Consider the following 19676-nt stretch of genomic DNA (forward strand, 5'->3'; position numbering starts at 1 on the left):
TTTCCTACACAAACTGTTTATTTGTATTTTTGATTTCATTGACAAATTTTTTAATCATGCTCTACTTTAAATAGATTGAGTGTACTCTGAAAAAATATCAAGGTTACTTTCAAAATGTTAAGTAAAATCTGGACTTCTGAAAAAGCTGTTTTATTTATTGATCATTTTTTGTTAAATGTGTGTATAAATAAAACATTATTATTTTTTAAAGTATAGAATTTATGAAAAATTTTAAAATCATTTTTTTATATTATTAACAGTACAATTTTTAAAAATAATGCAAATAATAACAACAAAACTGTAGAGGTATAGCATAAATTTGAATCATAAGATAGTAAATAATCATAAATTTAAAAAAAACAAGGAAGTTTCTGAAGCTGGATATTTTCCCAAAAATATTTAATCCCTAATTAAAATTGATTTTTGATTATTAAAAACATTCTTCTTTTGTACACACTATTTAAGTAAGATGTACTGTCAAAAAATTACCATAAGCAGAATATTTCTTTAATCTTAGTTACTGATATTTTGAATATTTAATTAAATTTCAGACTAAACATGAAACATTCACTGAACAAAATAAAGCAAAATTAAAAATAAGATCTCCACAACTGCTGCTGTATCCATAACATTATGAGATCTATTAATTATTATGAAGCATTTATATAATTTTTTCTACTAGAAGTATCTCAGAATATTTATATACTTAATAAAAGTATATTTTTATTTTTAAAATATTGAAATGGAGATTTAAAAGCAATTGTAGTAAATAGAAATTTATGTATGTCAATGTTACAAGTAGAGAACTCCGTTTAATAATACTAGATTGTACTTATTGATATTGTCACAGCCTCTTTTGACTATCTTAAAACTAGTTAATAATAGAATGAAAGAATTTATTAAGATAAAATAAACAAAAGTTCCTTGCCAAGAAGTCTTTGTTTTCATGCGTTCATCTATTAGTTTTATTTTATCTATCTCAAATATTAACAGCAGCAAGAACAGCACTGTTAAAAGCATCATTCAAATAATTTTTTTCACTTTGTATTAGTGATGACTAACATTCCTTAATACAATTAATTCAAACTGATTTATTTTGTTACTATATTTAAATTTAAAATATCACCAAAAACAATAAACTTCACACATGTACACGCTACACAGTCGACCCTCTGTATCCATGGATTCTGCACTTATGAATTCAACCCACTGTGGATTAGAAATATTTGGGGGGAGAAAAAAATCTAGAAAATTCCAAAAATGTAAGACTTGAATTTGCATGTATTTTAAATATTCTACGTATTTCTCTTTTTAGGACATTAAAAAGCAACTATAAGTGATGGAAGGAAGAAAATGTTGCTGACATGTACTATATAGTTAACCTATGATAGTTGCCTCTATGCTTTTTTTACCTTGTCATTATTCCATAAATAATACATCATATTAGATATTATAAGTAATCTAAAAGATGATTTATACAGGAAAATGTGTAATAGGCTATATGTAAATACAGTATCATTTTATACAAGGGACTTGAACTACTTTGGATTTTGGTATCTGCAGATGATCCTGGAGCCAATCCTCTGCAGATTACCAAGAGATGACTATTTATGTATGCATGTATGTACTGTACATACATGATATATATATGCAAAAATAGATTTCCATTGCTACAGCTCTTAGCCAATCAGCAGAGACCAAGACATATTTTATAAAGATCATTCAAAAACACAAATGCACTTTAGCATTAGTTCAATTTCAATTTTAGAATCATCTGAGTCTATGGCTGTTTTTAGTGCTTAGATTTCAAACATTCAGTTATTCTATATACCTCATTATTTGATTCAGTTCATTTATTTTTGTTTTGTTTCAATTAGTTTTGGTGTTATGAAGTTATACTACAGTTGTTTGTTGTGCACTACATTCTTGTGAAGAAATTAAAGTGCTTTATTTATAGCACTGTCATTATTCTGTGACTATATAATAATAATAATAACAACAACAACAACTCTCCCGTGGTCACCACCTGGTCGTGGTGGGAGAACCCAGTAATTTTACTGATCCATAGGGCAATGCGGGCTGGAGCACAAGCTCCTGGTAGGGACACCCATGCCAGTAAGGTCTATGGGGAGAAATGAAACTAAGAGTGACCACACCCACATTCTGTGGAGATATTTATTATGGTAATAACCAGATCAAAGTGTGATACCGGCTCGGACGTCGCCCGGGTTAACAAGGTCCGCATTTGTGGGTTAGGCAGAGGCTCACGTTTGAAAAATAGGCCAGTCTCCCTTGGTTACCGGTGGCGAAAGCAGCATCGGCCCAAGCATGGCTACTGCAATGCCCTCAACAGATGTGAGGAACCAACCCAGCCTTGGTGTTTCTGTGGCAATGCATCCACAGACCACAAAGGCTGGAAAACCACGCCAACGGATGAAATGGACAGTAGAAATGAACAAGTTTATCATCCCTACTTACTACCTTACTACACCATCACAAAACTCGAAACAAACATGACAGCATACAGACAACAACTACACCATAGATTCACACAACAGTATCCTCATCTCACTGTCACCGAACAAAGCGTTGTTGATCAAAAAAGAACAATTATACACAACAACCTTATTCCACAAACAACACTTGAACTTATCAAACAACAGGTTGCTGATCAAATACATCAACAGACAGAAACATCTAACATTAATTAACATTAATGAAGATCATGTAACATATATAATCCAGCAACAAGCATTGAAAACAACACACATACAACGATTACCACTAACGATACTACAGACACTTTCTCATCCATCACTGATAACATAGACATGGATTTAGTTAATATGCTCTCACTTATATTTCAGGAAACACTCACTAAATATGCAGGTACAGATCTCACACAAAGACCATGAATACCAAAAATCAACATGTGAAAGGAAGTAGGAAAAACACTAAATTATGTACTTAGTAAACACTCACTTACTACCACACTACATTCATTCAATTTCTACACTCTCAGACATTCATACATTAGTTTATGCTGGGGCAGTCACAGTTGTGACACACCATGGACTGAAAGTACAATTACAGACAAATACACAGAAAACACAATTCTATCACAAGCCTGCCTGGCAGAGAATAGAAACACAAATAAATGACATTAGACAGCAATTAGGCAGGCTGACACAATACACTAAAAACATTTTCAAGAAAATAAAAACACACACAAAACATGAACATCACAGAATACATTGATACACTAAAACAAAAACTTGCTGCCAAAGCACGTAGATTCAAATGATACAAAACATGTACAATCTGAATTTATTGAATTTTAAAGCATTGGAATCTGCATCTTTAAGAATCTTCCATGTAATATTTAACTGCATCCAATAAAATTACAATTTAGCAAAACACATGCCCTAAAATTTTTTGTTTTTTTTTCCTTCTGATAAATGGAATAGTTGGAATATATATATTGCTATTTTAATATTTTAAAAATTACATAAAATATGCATAAAATAACTCGATATTATCTGAATGTAACAAGTAGTTAATTACTAACTAAAATGTAATTTTAGATATCAGTACACTGATACTACAATTAATATTAACATTTATGTCTTAAAATCCCTATTCCTTGTGCAATCAATTCTTTGATTTCATCAAAATCTTATACAATCAAACTTCCAAATTCTCAATGATGATAAACAAATGTTGCAGAAGAATCACCCTAAACATTATTCTAAACATATTGTCAAAGCAGTTTCTTTGTAGATTATTCAAATCTTATTACTTCATAGATGCCTTTTTAATAACAATGCATCTATAAAGCAATTAAATTAATTAATATCACATACAGAAAACTTTTCCAATATTCTGAACAGTTCAAATTTATAGACTCTCATTTTAAAACGTAAAATTACTTTATTATAATACTTTAAAACAAATTTAGGCAATAATTAAGTAGACTAATAATTTTATAAATAAAAATAACTCTGCTGTGATCCACTAATAATATGTCCATTAAGTGAAAATTCATAGGAAAAGAAAAATTTGTAACTAATTTTTTTTTGTGTTAATCATAGATCAAACTAAATATGAATCCTTCATATGTTTAGAAATATTTTTACATCTTAATTTCTCTTCTATTAGAACACGAAATACTAGGGCTATGTAATATCTTATGCTTACATATTTAATGTATGAATTTGTTAACAAAATTACTTATTTGGTTCTTTTTCTGATTTGAATTGGGAGTTTTTGTAGTATGTACTATATCTTCCAACTTATTCAGTTTACTCTAGTTAGAAACACAGTAGCATTAACATTATTTGTTTATATTTTACAACACTTTCAGTATCAGCATGAAATATGATGGCTATAGGAAAGCAATAACAACAAACTTATGTGTAAACTTATAATCACAACTTTATACACATCATATTGAATTACAAACACACATACACACAAGAATTTTTAATAACACATTTATCATGAAATTTTTAAAATTATCAAATATGTATTTTAAAAAAAGCATGAAATTAGTTATTATTATATTTAAAGCCAAGTTATTATAACTGTAATAATATAAATAAAAAGTAATGATAAATGTTACATAATATAATGAAATACTTTCTATAAAGTGCTAAATTTCCTAAATAACATATTTGAAAATATGATCAATTGTTACTTTATACTGGCAAATAACTGAAAAAAAGGGAGGGTAACTATTAGATAATGGATTCAAACTGCTGATGTTTAGAAAAACAACCCAACATAATATCAGATGAAGCTAACCCAATCTGACAGTTGCTGACAAATATTGAATATATGTGATGTCAATACATAACACAAAAACCATGTTTGTTTTTGTCATCTTTTAAAAGTATCCAATAACAATGTAACAAATTTTGAACTGACTTTCATACACAAGTAATTCAAAATATAAAAGGAAAAAATTAGGCTAATATAAATTATACTATCAAATAACCACAGCAGGTAAAAAAATGCAATTGGCAAGTGATAAATTCAAAACAGCTGATCTTTGGTAAACTGATTCAAACAATCATCACAACAGTTGAACCTTTTCTATTTTAGACAACTCAACAATACAGTTTACATTACATGAACAGATCTTTCCTGTGTTTTGAATTGCTTGGAGTTTTTTTTACATGTGATACCAATATTAAAAGTTTTTTTTGAACAAATTTAATTACTTAAAAAAAATAAATCTTATTTTCAGTTATTAAAACCAGTTTTCAAAACTCAACAACAGGAATATCTCAAAAATAACAAATAGCGGTTTATAATTTAAATTTAAAATAATGCATAATTTAATTATTATTTATAAACATATAAAGTAACATCACTTAACAATATATCAAGCAATAGAAACTACCTATTTATAGTCTGTCTATGGAAAGAATCCACTTAAGATCAATGTCATGCATGATGTCGCTTCAGGTAAACCAATCAGCACTTTTGATGTCAGCACTTTTCGCTTAATATGTCAGGCAGTGTGTGAATTTTATTTTATTTTCTATCACTGGATGGCATAACTTTTCCAATGTGTTAATTTTTTATAGCATGTATAAACTATAAAGAATCACACATTTAACAACTACTATAACAAACTTCCTCATATTCCAATACAAGAACGTGAGGCTTTTATAACACTGTTTATAATGACAATGACGTGTTTAACAAATGAGAAAGAAACTGGCCACAACTAAGCAATCAATGGCTGATTCTTATTGGTTAATACACAAGTTGATTCTTTTCGTAGACAGACTATAACTTTAAACTAAAAAATTTTAGCAGTTTGTTAAACAAAATATTCAAAAAAATTCCATAAATTTTATCAAGTATAACAATTCAACAATCAAATCAGGAAAATTTTCATTTAGTTTGTTGATAATGACTAAGAATTATATCAAATTTTGGAAATGTAGAACTTATGAGTTTGTTATATTTTTCTCTGAAGTGTAAACATTACTGAGAATTTTATGGAAAAATTGAAAAATACAGCTTTCAAAAAATATTTTTGAAAGCTGTATTTATATAAAACTATGAAGTAGCAACTTTATGAAGTATGTATTTATATAAAACTATGTTGAATGTATCAGATAAATTATTTTCAGACTAAAATTTTTATTCTAAAAATTTTTTGAATGTGAATACATACATACTATCAATACATACATAATTAACACAATATTACAACCCAGATAAATAGTAGAATTGAAATTTTAGACATAACTTACTGTTTGCTTGCTCTGGCAAATACTTTGTTGCTTAATTACCCAAAACCAATAAATTATTATAGATAAATATATGCTATGTTTGATACACAGAAATACAAATGAAAATTATTTTCCAACTTGTAATATAAAATCAATTAAATTTAAAAATTATATTAATTAATTACAGCTTTTTCGTTTCTGAATTTTAACGTTCAGGAACAAAAATTTTAAATAATGTTCAAATTAAATTAAATAAAAAACATATTATTTCCAATTATTCTTGATTTATAATTCAAGAAACATCACCACAAGATTGATTTAGAAAATAATTAATCTTGTATTTACTATTCAAAAAAAATTTTAAAAAAACTTATTAGACAAGTAATAAAATTAAACAATTTCTGAAGACAATTTGAATTTACAAGAACTGCAAGTTCTGATGATAAATTTATTTACAATTAAGCAAAAATCAAGGATGACAAAATTTTAAAATAATAGCCTATTATTAATTTTGTTCATTAGCAAAATACTTGAAGAATATTAAATCATTATAATTTCCTCCAACAAGCTGCTGAAAATTGAGTACAAATTAAACAAATTAAATATAAATTCCCCCAAAAAACTGAATTTAAAACTCTTAATATGTTTTGATATCTTTAGGAATTTAATGTGTCCTAAAAGCATATATATATATATAACAGTACCAAGAGATAATTTAAGAAGTAATTTAAAAATGTGGTATTTATATATTTATAAAACATTCAATCTACAAATAAATTTGAAGTTTATTTTTTCTAACAGATAAAACATTTCATGTTGCATCAAAATAAAAATTCCTCTTAAAATACAAAGGAATTTTAAAAAATTAAATTATTTTTATATATAAAAAAAAATCAAGGTGTAGCTACATATCTTCTATTGAAAAAAATATCTGTTAGCAATAACATTAAATATTCACATACAGCAGAATTTCTCTAATCTGGTACAGTACATATAATACAAGAAACTGTTAATTAAATATCTCATTTGTTAATTATATAGAAAAACATTTTACAGATATTAGCTAACCAAAATTTGGCAATATATTCATGCAACAGTTTAATATATCATTAACACATTTATACATATTAAACTTATAATTTTTAACATTAATTATTATAATATGAAATATACTTAAATGAATTAATATATGCAAACATTATTTAAAGAAAAAAAAATTTTAAGTTTATTATCTACCAATTACCAGAAACAAAATTCTGCTGTGATGAAAAAAAATACTTTCACTTAAGCCTGAACTGCTGTTTACATACCTACTATTAGAGGCAAAATATATGAATGAAGTTCAATTTTCACTCCTGCATATAAAAGAAATTAAACAAATCATCATTATAAATTTACCAAATGATTAGTATTTGTATTAAAAAAAAACCTAAAAAAATTCATTTGTATCTTTTTTTTTTAATATATATGATATGAATACTCAAAATTTAAATATTTAGAAAATACTTATTTCACATATTGAGCAAAAATGAAATGAGAAACATTATTATTCTGTTACGTATTGATTCACTATAAAAAAATTTATATATAGTAATAAATTCGGTTAATATTATAAAGTGCTATAAAATTCATCCAAAAACAATCCCAGTAGTACAAGTTGGAATATAATTTTCATCTACGAGGTTATCTTAGCGAATTTAAATTCAATTTATTTTTAAAAATTTAATATTTTAACCGAACTATAATTGGTATAAATACAGAAAAGCTTTACATTTGATTTATGTTTATTTTTGTAAATTTTAAATCATTGCAAAATGCCAATTGATAAGAATTATACAAGATATCTGAATAATTTTTTTCTTTTAACTAACAAATCCTGATTATATATATAAATATTCTATAGTATATATTAAAGATAATATATTCTTGATATGAAATACCTATTAAACATATAAATGATTTTAATGAACAACTGTCAAACAGACCTGGAAACCAATTTGTACATTTAAAAATTCAAAGCTAAAGTCATAATCACATTGTTTATTTAACAATTTTGAAGAAATTCTAGGAATATATTTCTCAGAAAATTCATATTTAAACAATTAAAACACGGATGATTAAGTTAACATTTCCATATAAATCTTAAGTTTAAACTTTGCTTATCTTTCACTGTAAATAAAAAATCAAAAGGATGTTTCAATTAAATCATTGCAATGTGCATTTAATACAGAATATAAATTAGATGTAATAAGTTAATGTAATAATTCATTTATGTATGATCAATTTAGTTCATTTAAAGTTTTTTTTTGACCTTAGGGATTAAAATTTTCATTCATTCCAATACAAAATACATCCAATAATCAAATAAGCCTTTGTATATGTAATCGAGCTACTTTATACGATATGGAATTGGATTAAATTCGTTAAATGAATGTAAAGTTGTAAGATAAATGATTTTTTTCGCATCGAGGCCAGTGACACTTTTGACCAAAATGGCCGACGGCAGTTCACATCTATCTGCCCGGTATCTCTTTCATGGTCTTTTACACCATTAATATTCTTCGTATATATAATAATACGAAGCTTTAACGAAACTACGTTTATCGTATTTTGTGTTGAACTTATTAATGTACAATTATAATATATTTATATAGGTTTAATCGTGTTTTAAACATAGCTACTTTTGTTCACTCACCGAAGCAGTCGCTTTGTCCAAAATTACGCAGAAGAATACCCACAATCCTTAGCGACGAGACTAGTCACGTGAGCGGGTGAAAATATTTTCGGAGTTTCGATATAGAGATTGTTTCCGTTTGTATTTTACGATTTTTATTTCGAAATTGCATTTATCAGAAAGATATTGGTGATTATTATTATTGTTTTGTGACGCATTGCAAACGTCAGCAATCCGTCTTTTTTTATACGGGATTGAATTGCAAATAGTCTACGCTTGTTTCCTGTTTGCCGCTGTGTTTAGGAGTGTTATCATGTTTACACTTTATTAATATAAAATCTTAATTTTTTTATATGAAGATAAAATATTGCATGTCGCTAATGTTGATGGAACGTCAGTAAAACAAAGTTATGAGATGTATTCGAATAAAAAGTGAAGATCATGTAGTACATTTGAAAGTCGGATGAAAGGAAATCCTTTCATCCCAAACAGCATTTATTATGCTTGTTTTTTTTTTTTTGGAAATTTGAATGCTATGCGTATTTTTAGCCATTGAAGGACAAGTATCAATCGAATTTTATTGTTAGAAGAGTGTCATATAAGTGAGCGTTGTAGTTTGAAAATGTCAGCTGTAAAAATGATATTCACATTTCTATTACGGTTAATTGTCTGATAAATCGTTTCGGTATCCATTAAGTGCTCCTAATAAAGATTATCGAGTGATTCGTATTTCTGCAACGCAATAGTCTGTTATCCGCTTATTCTTTTACATAAGCTAGTCAATTTTCGTAATTGTTTTGAAAATAATGCTGCTTGTCTCGTAGGATTGTCTTCCACGGGTGCTCTTGTTCGTCTAGAAGAGGCATGGGCAAATGCGGCTCTTTTTGAGTTACATGCGGCTCTTGCTGAAAGTGTTAATTTCTGTTTTTTATTATTATTTTTACAATTGTATTTTTATAATTTTGTGAAAATATGTTTATTAAAAAAATTCAATATTTGTTTTATATTATATTTATATTATATAATAAAATCGCGGGCCTTACCATACTATCCGCCACGACAGTACAGAACTGCGGCTCCCATACATTTTGCAAAACCTACATTTCGGCTCCCACTGAACTCTTGCCTGCTCACCCCTGGTCTAGAACCAAAACGTAGAAACTAGTCTTTAACAGCTGTTTTTCCCAAATATATTTTTCGTATAGAGGGGGTGCAGTCACGTGATATAACGTCATCGCTCCGCCCAACAAAACAATCGTCCGCCATATTGGTTGCTGATTTCTCGTTACCCCGCTTGATCACTTTATTACATCAACGTGGAAGAAAGGAATTTTACTGGCTTTGCAGCCGATTTAAAAGATAATGATTTGATAAAATATAAAGAGAAAACTTCTTTTATTGAATTGGATCCATAAGAAATGAAACAAACGGATATTTCATCCAACGATTTAACCACGTGGCCAACTATAGAACATGGAGACAAGTAAATTATTTGGTTTTAACAACCTGTCACACTGGATCAGATGAAGGCATACAAATCACTCGATGCTCATAATTAGTTGAAGCGGATTTGTTCATCGTGATATTTTATTCGTAATGATCTAAATTTGCTTGTGGGAAAGGTACGTACGTATCTTCATGCGAGACTTTCCATTACTCATAACATAACTGCGTTAATATAAAGATGAATGTAATTTTATATTTAGTCACATTTTAAGTTAAATTGTATTTATAATTACCATTAAATTTATTTTTGTCACTATGGTTTTGTGTTGCGCAAGTCTCTAACAACCTGTTATTAAGATTAAATGAATTAACCTAATAAATTGGAGAGGCTTATCACATCAGGGACTGACTGGAACAAAATAGACTAAATTTTTATAAAAATTAGCCTTCAATTAACCACAATCAAATTTTTAGTAGAATGCATTTCGGGCATAAAAACTCAGCCCACATACACCCATACAGTATAAACACAAATATCTATCAAGACCATCATAACATAAATAGCAATTCCAGACTAATATATTTTGGAATTGGCTAATCAGGAGTTTTTATGTAAAGGAGTTTCCAAATAATTTACTTGTCTCCATGTTCTATAGTTGGCCATGTGGTTAAATCGTTGGATGAAATATCCGTTTGTTTCGTTTCTTATGGATCCAATTCAATAAAAGAAGTTTTCCCTTTATATTTTATCAAATCATTAACTTTTAAATCGGCTGCAAAGCCAGTAAAATTCCTTTCTTCGACGTTGACGTAATAAAGTGATCAAGCAGGGTAACGTGAAATCAGCAACCAATATGGCGCCTGTATATGAGTGGAGTCATATGACGTCACGTGCACCCCCTCTATAGGCATTACGTTTGAGCCGCATAAAACAAATCATGCTGATTTATTTGAATATTTTCATGATATATATAATTCATTGGAAACATAATAAGATGATTCTCGAATGAATAACGCCACTGTCTAAAATACTGATAGCATCTAATTTAACCGTTCCTTAAATTCATTATAGTGATGTTCGTTTCTGATAAAAGTTAGGGCCATTGCATTTCAAATAATCACTTTCGTTGCGTAATTTTTTTTTAAATTTTTGACTTCTACTCCTCGGGAATTAAGAGGGCCTTTTTCTATGGCCATCATGGGTTCGGCCGGATGGTGACGGACGGGCCCACATTGCTAAGAGTCGTGCCAGTTATGTATCTGACTCCGTTCGGGGAAAAATTTTTGAATTGAAATAACATGACTTGGAGTACAAATCGGTAATTCACATATAGTTAATCTGTTCCTCTTTCTCTTACGATTTCTATGTCTGATCGTGACTTTCATCTATCTAACTCCGTTCTCAAGATTAAGGAAGGACAGACGGACGGACGACAGTGGGAATTTATAGGTCTCTAAGTTTTTCAAATTGCAGCCCAATAAGTTCCTGTAACCAAGTGGATAAAACCACCGAACACCGCAGTCGGTCGGCGGGGGTTCCCGCATGACTAACGGACTGGCCACGTGGAGTTTTCTGGGTTTTCTTCGCGTTAGTAACACCTAAATAGGGGCCAGCTTTACATAAAAGTCTTCCGGGATGCACCCTCCTCGGCAGATCGCTCATGTGTCGCATTGCCGTAACCAAATAAACCGAACTAATTCTAATAGTTTTCCTTTAAACGTGATATTTACGAAGATATACTTAACTACTACGAGAATTGGGCACCCCGCCTCCTCCACTGATTTCATTTCCCCTTATTAACTCATACTGAACATACTTAAAGATATTCCAACGTTCAGCCAATTATTATACGTGCAACGATTTCAAGCTAAAAAGTAAAGCTCGAAGTCCTTTTCTGTGCCGATGTTTATTTTTCCGATTTATAATATATAATAATAGACATATAAATCAAATACTATAATATAATAGAAGAGTTAATAAATACGAAATAATCTAATAGGCCTAATCTTAATGTTTGTACTTATTTTTGTCCGGGCAACGCCGAGTTTACCTGCTAGTAATTTATATGTTCATTAAAAAATCATAGAATTCTTCAAAATTTTTTAAACTCAAAATTAGTATTATATAATTGCTGTAAGATATATTTATTTATAATGTTATTTTTAAATAAAATCTCCAAATTTTTTTTTTCGTGCACATATATTGTACATAGGAGTCAAGGACCAGTCTACTGCTCTGGAGATCGAATCCGGACGAGTAACCTCTGTCTCAGATATGTCGGGTCTTGTCCAGCCGTCTCCATTAGGGATCTGGACAAACCCTCAAAGAGCTTGAAAAGATCCTCTTAACTCTCTGCTCTATGGGCACCAAGAGGGGTTTTTTTTTTTGCAAGTTTATTATGGGTTCGGTCAAACCCATTATCGGGCGGCCGGATAGTAGAGTCGAAACCCGAAAAATATGCAGATGGACGGGCCATTCTCGAAAATTTCCTAAGATCTTTTCGACCCGACCGGATTCGAACCAAATCCCCAGAGCAATAGGCTGCTACATTAACTGCTCGGTCTCTGGCCTTCCAATGACGATGCATATTGGGGATTTTTTTTTTTTTAACTCTTTCCGCCCTGTGGGCACTAAGAGAGCCTCTTTTAGAAGGCCCATTATGGGTTCGGCCAGGCCCACAATGGGGCGACCGGGTGGTGAGGGACGGGGCCCGACATATCCGAACGGACCACCCCCGAAAAATTCCTGGGGATTATTCGACCCGTTCGGATTCGATCCCGGGTCCCCCAGAGCGGTAGGCTGCCACCTTGACCGCTCGGCCATCCGGCCTGCATATTGGGGATAGAACGTGGAAGACATTCCGCTGTCGTCTGCGCTAAAGAAATAGGACATGTAATGATATTTCGACAAATAAAAAAATACAAAATAACACATATTCGAGGAAAGAAAAAAATATTTTTTTTGGAATAGCGGGAATAGACTATCAAAAACTATTGTTTAGTATGACACACGTTACCATATTAACAGTTTAAGAACAAAAATGATATTATTACAGTATGCCCGTTTCTTTTTAAATTCCAAAATAAAATAACTGAAAGCAATATTGAAAGGCTGTATTCTGGATATTCTCTACGTTCCGCTAATGTCTACTTAAAATATTTGTATTTGTCCTCTATTGTTGCTAGCTGTCGGTAGATTAACTGGTCTTTCGACTGCCTATCTTCGCTAGTAGCTAAAATCAACTAGAGACAAATGTTACCACCAGGGGCATTGCAATCACTACAAGAGCGCTAGATCGAATCGCAGTGAGGTCGAATATTTTTTTTTAATTGAAAGTTATATAACCTTCGAGTTCGATTTCGTAATTTTCTATGAATTTTATTATAAGAATGAAAAGGCTTTTATTTAAACCCAAAACCCGGTTTATGGATAAATAAATGACACTTAATAAAACATTAAACACCTTCCATCGCTGAGAAATGTTTATTTAATAAAGATTGATATTCAGTTAAATAAATGACAAGGAACAAAACTGAAATAATAGTACAATTATTAAATTGTGCTATTATGCCAATTTATTATACGTTAAAAATTTATTATACATACAAACAAATTATATTACACATAATTATAATTATAATAATAATTATTATTATTTGCGCTATTAAAATTTACTTTAAGTGAGAAATTTTTCTGTTTTTTACTTTCAATTGATGAAATAAATGATTCATTAATCGTTCGCGTGAAAAAATGCAATCGACAGGTAACAAAAAAGTGCAAAAATCTGGAGGTCAAGTAGGACTTGTGACCAGTATTGTGGCATCCTATCATCAATGTAACAGAACACTGATTTAATATAATATCCATTATTGAAAAATAAACATTCATGTTTGGGTTTGTTAATTGTTCACATACTTTGCTTTCTGCCCAGTACATCAATTGGCAAAGCTTATAGCTTGGATATAACAAACCTCCTCGAGATTTGATGAATGTAAATGTCTTCTCTGGTGCAGCATCTTCAGGTTTTGCTGTTAATATATTTTTGCATTCATCACAACCAAGTGATGGCAGCAGATGACGAACAATGTAACCTCCTAAATAATGTAAAATAAACTTAAATGTTTCTGGTGCACAATAATTGTGATCTAATAATTCATTATCAGTAGGATCTCCACAGGGCAGGCTTGGATTACAAAGCAAATTTTGTAAATGTTCTTCCAATTGTTCTTGAACTTCCTTAAATGGTTTTTTATGACTCTGAAGAAGATTTTTTAAAGTAACAAGGGAAGATCCAGGATCAGTTTGAACTGATGCTCGTTTGGGAGGACGAACCAAACTGTACACAGTCATCAGTCTATACAGGTATAAGAACTGTACTGTTGTGGGATGAGAATTGCTTCCACTTCCTTGTCTTATCATTCCAAAGAAACGCTAATTGAAAAGAAAACATAAGTTAAGAGTTTAATACAAGATTATATAATCATTACACTAAGTCAGTTTTACCTCTAATGGGTCCTGATTAAAGTGAGCTGTCAAGATATAATATGAGTTTGGAAGCAATTGTTTAATGAGTGCTGAGATACTAGTTAGCGTCAAGCGTAGATTTTCTGCTGTCTGGTGGCTCAAAAATCCCTTTTGATCACTGCTTTCAATCTATAATCTGAATGTTTCCCATCTATTTAACCATTCTAGAGATTCTTCAATAACCTATTTTAAAAAAGTTGTTTATTAAAACATTTATAGTTTTTCCTAGTGAATCATTACTATTACCTTGAGATCATTTGAATCATGTCTGATTCCATCCTGTGGCAATCTGTGATTTAAAGCATCAAAAAGAGCATTGATGCGACGTATGAAACTTATTGTAACATCTGCATTCTTTAGGCTAGCAACCTCACGCTGTTTATAAAACAGCATAGCATCAGCAAAAGTATTACTAAATATCTATAAAGAAATGAGATAAATAAAAGTATTCTTATCAAATCAGATTATATAAGTAAAAAAAAAAAAAGTGTTACTTGAGCTGCCAGCAATACACTCATTCTCTGGAAGTTATTGGGATTAACATGTATTTCAGTTACTTTGGGACATGCCTTTAATCCCTTTGGTAATTTGGAATCTTCATCAACAACTGCTTTAAAATGCTGTAATTCAACCCTTCCTTCAGGAAACTAAAAGTAAAAATGAAGAATAATGCAATGGCTTATATTATAAATTAGGTGAAAACACTTTATTTTCTTAGTTTTACCTGAAAGTATCTACTTTTCAAAAGATTGTTTCGCATACATTTTAAAATATGTGGTACATCAATAATTGCCAGTACTTGTCTATCTGCAGCAGGATTTGTAAATGAGCATTGTACATTATTTGTGTCTGCACAAATTCCTAAAGCTTTTAAAGCTGCTTTGTTTGTGCTGGCACCATCACAAACTATTGCATTGACTATTATACCACACTGCTCTAAATGAATAATTGCTTGCAAAATAAGTTTTGCAACAGTAGAACCTGGGACAGAGCTTTTTGAACAGAATGTGCCAATACATTGTACCCAACTAGCAAAGTGAGGTCTGAACATAAACACTAGGCCATGATCACCTGCTGTAAATTCACTCTGTGGCAACACAGAATTATCACCACAATCAACAAGTCCAATCATTTCACCAGTAGCTTTTGAAAGTTCTATATGTTTTTGAAGTGTAATTTCATCAAAAATTAAAACTCCCTGGCATTCTGTTTGTGGAATAGTCTCCAATTTTGACTTTAAAATAACAAAAAGATCTTCATCAAATCCAAATTTGGCATTAATGCCTCTGATATATTGATGCAGTGTAGACTGACAAGGTAAAGGCAAGTAATCATTATTTCTCAAAAATTCATAGACAGATGGTGACCTAATTTTTAAAAGCAAACAGTCAAGTAACCAATTAATGTCATATCTCATACCCTTTTTGCTTTTTATATGGCATGCTTTCAGCATGTGCTCTATTACAAGTTTCTGTCTCGGTGGTAAGGAATCAAGTTTATCAGCTGACAACTGTTTTATTTTAAGTTCAGCATTTTCTTGATGAAGCTTGAGATTTTCTGTTTGAAGAGTTTTCAGTTTCTTCTTATAGATCATCTTTTGCTTTCTGCACCGATACAAATCCTCTTTGACTTTTAACAATTCAGACTGCAAAGCAGAGATTTTATTGACATATAACAGCTCAGGATGCTGTGTAGTTGCTGCTTCAGATGTGGAGGGTTCTTCTATTTCATTTTCTACAGTTGTTACTTGAGAGTGTGTATCATGCAAATCTAATGATTGATAAAAAAATATAAAAAAAATCAGACAATTAATCTTAAAGTAGTTATAAGAAAAGTTAGGCCACAGAGAGATAGCCCTCAGTGAATCACAGTGGGTCTCACAAACCCAGCTCAATCTTTAGTTAGCATTTTTTAAATATAAAATGTTCCTTAAAAATACTGAAAAAATTTATATTTTTCCAACTTTTCGGCCCGATCAACATGAGATTAGAACGTTTTTTTATTTGATTTTACTTAGACTAGATGTCTTAAGCTTCCAATCGAAAAATTTATATTAAAACACAGGGTCCGAGAGACCCACTGCAACTCAGGCAAGGGCAAAAAGTTACATGGCTCACTAAGGATTAAGATTACATAAAAAACATATAAATATTTACCTTTGGTATTGACTTTTCGGTATCTCTTCGTAGATGGTTCTTCATTTCTTGTGAGATATCGCGTTGATCGTTTTTGAGGTACAGACTTACTAATGTACTTAGGACAATTAGGGAAGTTTGATGGATATGCATCTGACGTTAATGCCCAGCGATCTCGTGGAATTTCTACTTTCTCTCCATTTATAACATGGGAGTAGGTTTTTAAAATAAATCTACTCGCAAAATGTACGTCACAAACATAACATTTACTTGTTAGCTTCTTGTCGTCTCGTGAAATGCATCGCATCCACTTCTCAATCTTATCGCTAGGAACACGGAAGAAATGTCTCTTCTCGTTCGATGACTTATATCCTGCCTTGCATCCTGGCACAAAGCACGTTGGCATTTTTATGTAGCTAAAAAAAACAATTATTATAGGTCGAAATCACTGAGTTCTGTATATCCAAAGCAAGAACAAGGCTCTTCTGCCAACAGTGGCGCCAACTAGCGGCAAAAATTGGCTCTAGCTAAGTTTGAACTATGAGTCGAAAGACCAGTTAATCTACCGACTCTGTCTATTGTTGCTAGCTTGGACATGTTTTAAAATATGGAACAATTCCGACCTAGTTAACGATAAAGAATCACTTGAGCTCGGATCAGAAATGGGCAATATTTACTGAAACAAGTCGAACGAAAATAACAGTTGCAAGGGCGTCGCCAGGGGGAGGGGCAGAGGGGCAGTTGCCCTCCCCTAGAAATTCGAAAAAGTTATTTAAATGCTAAGTTTTAATTAAAATAATTTTCTTAGGCTTCTTGTAAGTTAAAGAAAATGTTTTATTTGAGATATTTCTTTTCTGGTACATAGTAAATGATTAAAACTTTATGAATCGTTTCTATTTTACCTACATACAATTCATATCCTCTATCAATTTACATCATCTTGCCTTCCCCTTACCCATTGGCTGGCGTCGTCCTTGAACAGTTGTACTAGAAAAGACTACGAAAGAGAATAATTCAACGACTTTAATCTGGATTTTCTCAAGAAAATCCAGAAAATAAAAGAGTAATAATTTGTTTCAGATTAAATTCGATATATTATACGAGCAAAAGTACGATTTATAAAACGGCTGAAAGAATTCAAACAATTATATCTAAAACTATTTAAGGTGTCTTTTGAGACACCTTAAATAATTATAGATTTAAGTGTTTTATCTGTAAACCTACAGCTTTTGCTATTGAATGATTATTTGAGAAAATGTCTGAAATATGATTTATTAAGAAACATACCTGGAGATGTTATATTCATTATAACTCTTTTCTAAAACGCTTATATTGAAACACACAAAAGATCACGACTTCAAGCCGACAGAGTCACGAGCTCAGAATCTACATATCCGGACGTGCGAAACCGCAGATACACCTATTTGAAAGGCCTTTTTTTCAAGGAAAATGCTGAAGCACGTTTTTAGATATAATTTTACATTAAAAAGAAACGCTAGGACAAAATTAATTTTTTAAAAATTTCATCACATTTTGTGCCATTGTCCGACGGTAAATTCCTGGGGTTTTCGGCCCCACCGGATTCGTTCCCGGTTCCCCAGAGCGGTAGGTTGACACTTTAGCCATTCGGCCATTCAGTTTAGATAGAATCAGGTATGAAGACATGCAGGCACTCTATGTTATCCTACAACATTAAGCAAGTTCGTAATTGATAACAAATAAAGAAGCGCTCCGTAACTCGTAATTTGTTTCTACTTCGCGTCAACAAATGTTATCAAATCTTAAAATTAATTTTAATTGCATTAAGTTTTTCATTTGATATTGATTTTTAAAATTCGAAATTTAAACTAATAGAAATTCGTCATTCACATGAAACAGCATAATCTTACAAATGAAGCGTGCAATGCTATTACAGCTTGTATTTACATCATTTTGGTATTCCAGTGAGTTTTTTACCATTTTATTGTAAAATTTATATGAATTCATTCATTGGAGAAAGTGTTTTTACCTCTCCTGAAATGTTTGTTTTTTGGCATTAACAATATCATAGCATTGCACACAGACAGACTTAAATAGAGAAGACCCAAGATTGCAAGTTGGCACAGAACAGGAACTAAGAAAATTTACAAGTGCACTTTTTTAAAATAAAAAACAATCGAATATGAGAGTGATTGAAAATTCAGTTTTGACTGGCATGGGTTCCATCTCATCTTTCTGAGGTCCTGCATAGAAACTTTACACTTTACTGTTGCCGAAAGTAAAGATTTTTATCACAAATTTTACTATAAAAAATAAAGACAGCATTTTTCTAAAAAGGGCTTTTGACGGGAAGTTTATCTTACAATATATTTATATATTGTACGTTCCAAACACAGTATATGTAAGAAATTTCAGCAGCTAATTTCTCGAATAATTTCGGCCTTAAGAGTTTATATGAACATATGATCAAAACTGAGTTGTTTTAAAATTACAGAATGTTTAATCTGTGGCTCTATCGAAAATGTTGACGAATTACAGAATCGTAGTGTCGCATCTTGTGAAATAATTGGACACTTGGTATTTGTTGGACGCACGTGCCTACGTGGCGTAGAATAGAATCCTGTATTGGCGGTGGTCATTTTGAACAGGGGAGCCATCCTGGTACCCAT

At 30.8% G+C, this 19676-nt stretch overlaps 1 protein-coding gene across 4 annotated transcripts in view; it reads right to left on the reverse strand.

Moving 5' to 3' along the window:
* Positions 1-18349, reverse strand: part of NAT1 (N-acetyltransferase 1) — a 67982-nt gene extending 49633 nt beyond the window's left edge. For 2 of the 4 annotated variants that reach the window (XM_067267505.1, XM_067267504.1), the window contains exon 1: positions 18316-18349. In XM_067267505.1, the coding sequence (XP_067123606.1) occupies positions 18316-18334 (19 nt within the window). In that variant the 5' untranslated portion in view covers positions 18335-18349. Of the gene's footprint in view, positions 1-7558; positions 7602-8943; positions 8962-18315 lie in introns of those variants that run through there. The other 2 variants (XM_067267507.1, XM_067267506.1) reach the window with 2 other exon arrangements.
* Between the last annotated feature and the right edge of the window lie 1327 nt (positions 18350-19676).

This window comes from Centruroides vittatus, unplaced genomic scaffold (assembly GCF_030686945.1).
Source record: "Centruroides vittatus isolate TY-2023 unplaced genomic scaffold, ASM3068694v2 contig_3050, whole genome shotgun sequence".
Lineage (NCBI taxonomy): Eukaryota > Metazoa > Arthropoda > Arachnida > Scorpiones > Buthidae > Centruroides > Centruroides vittatus.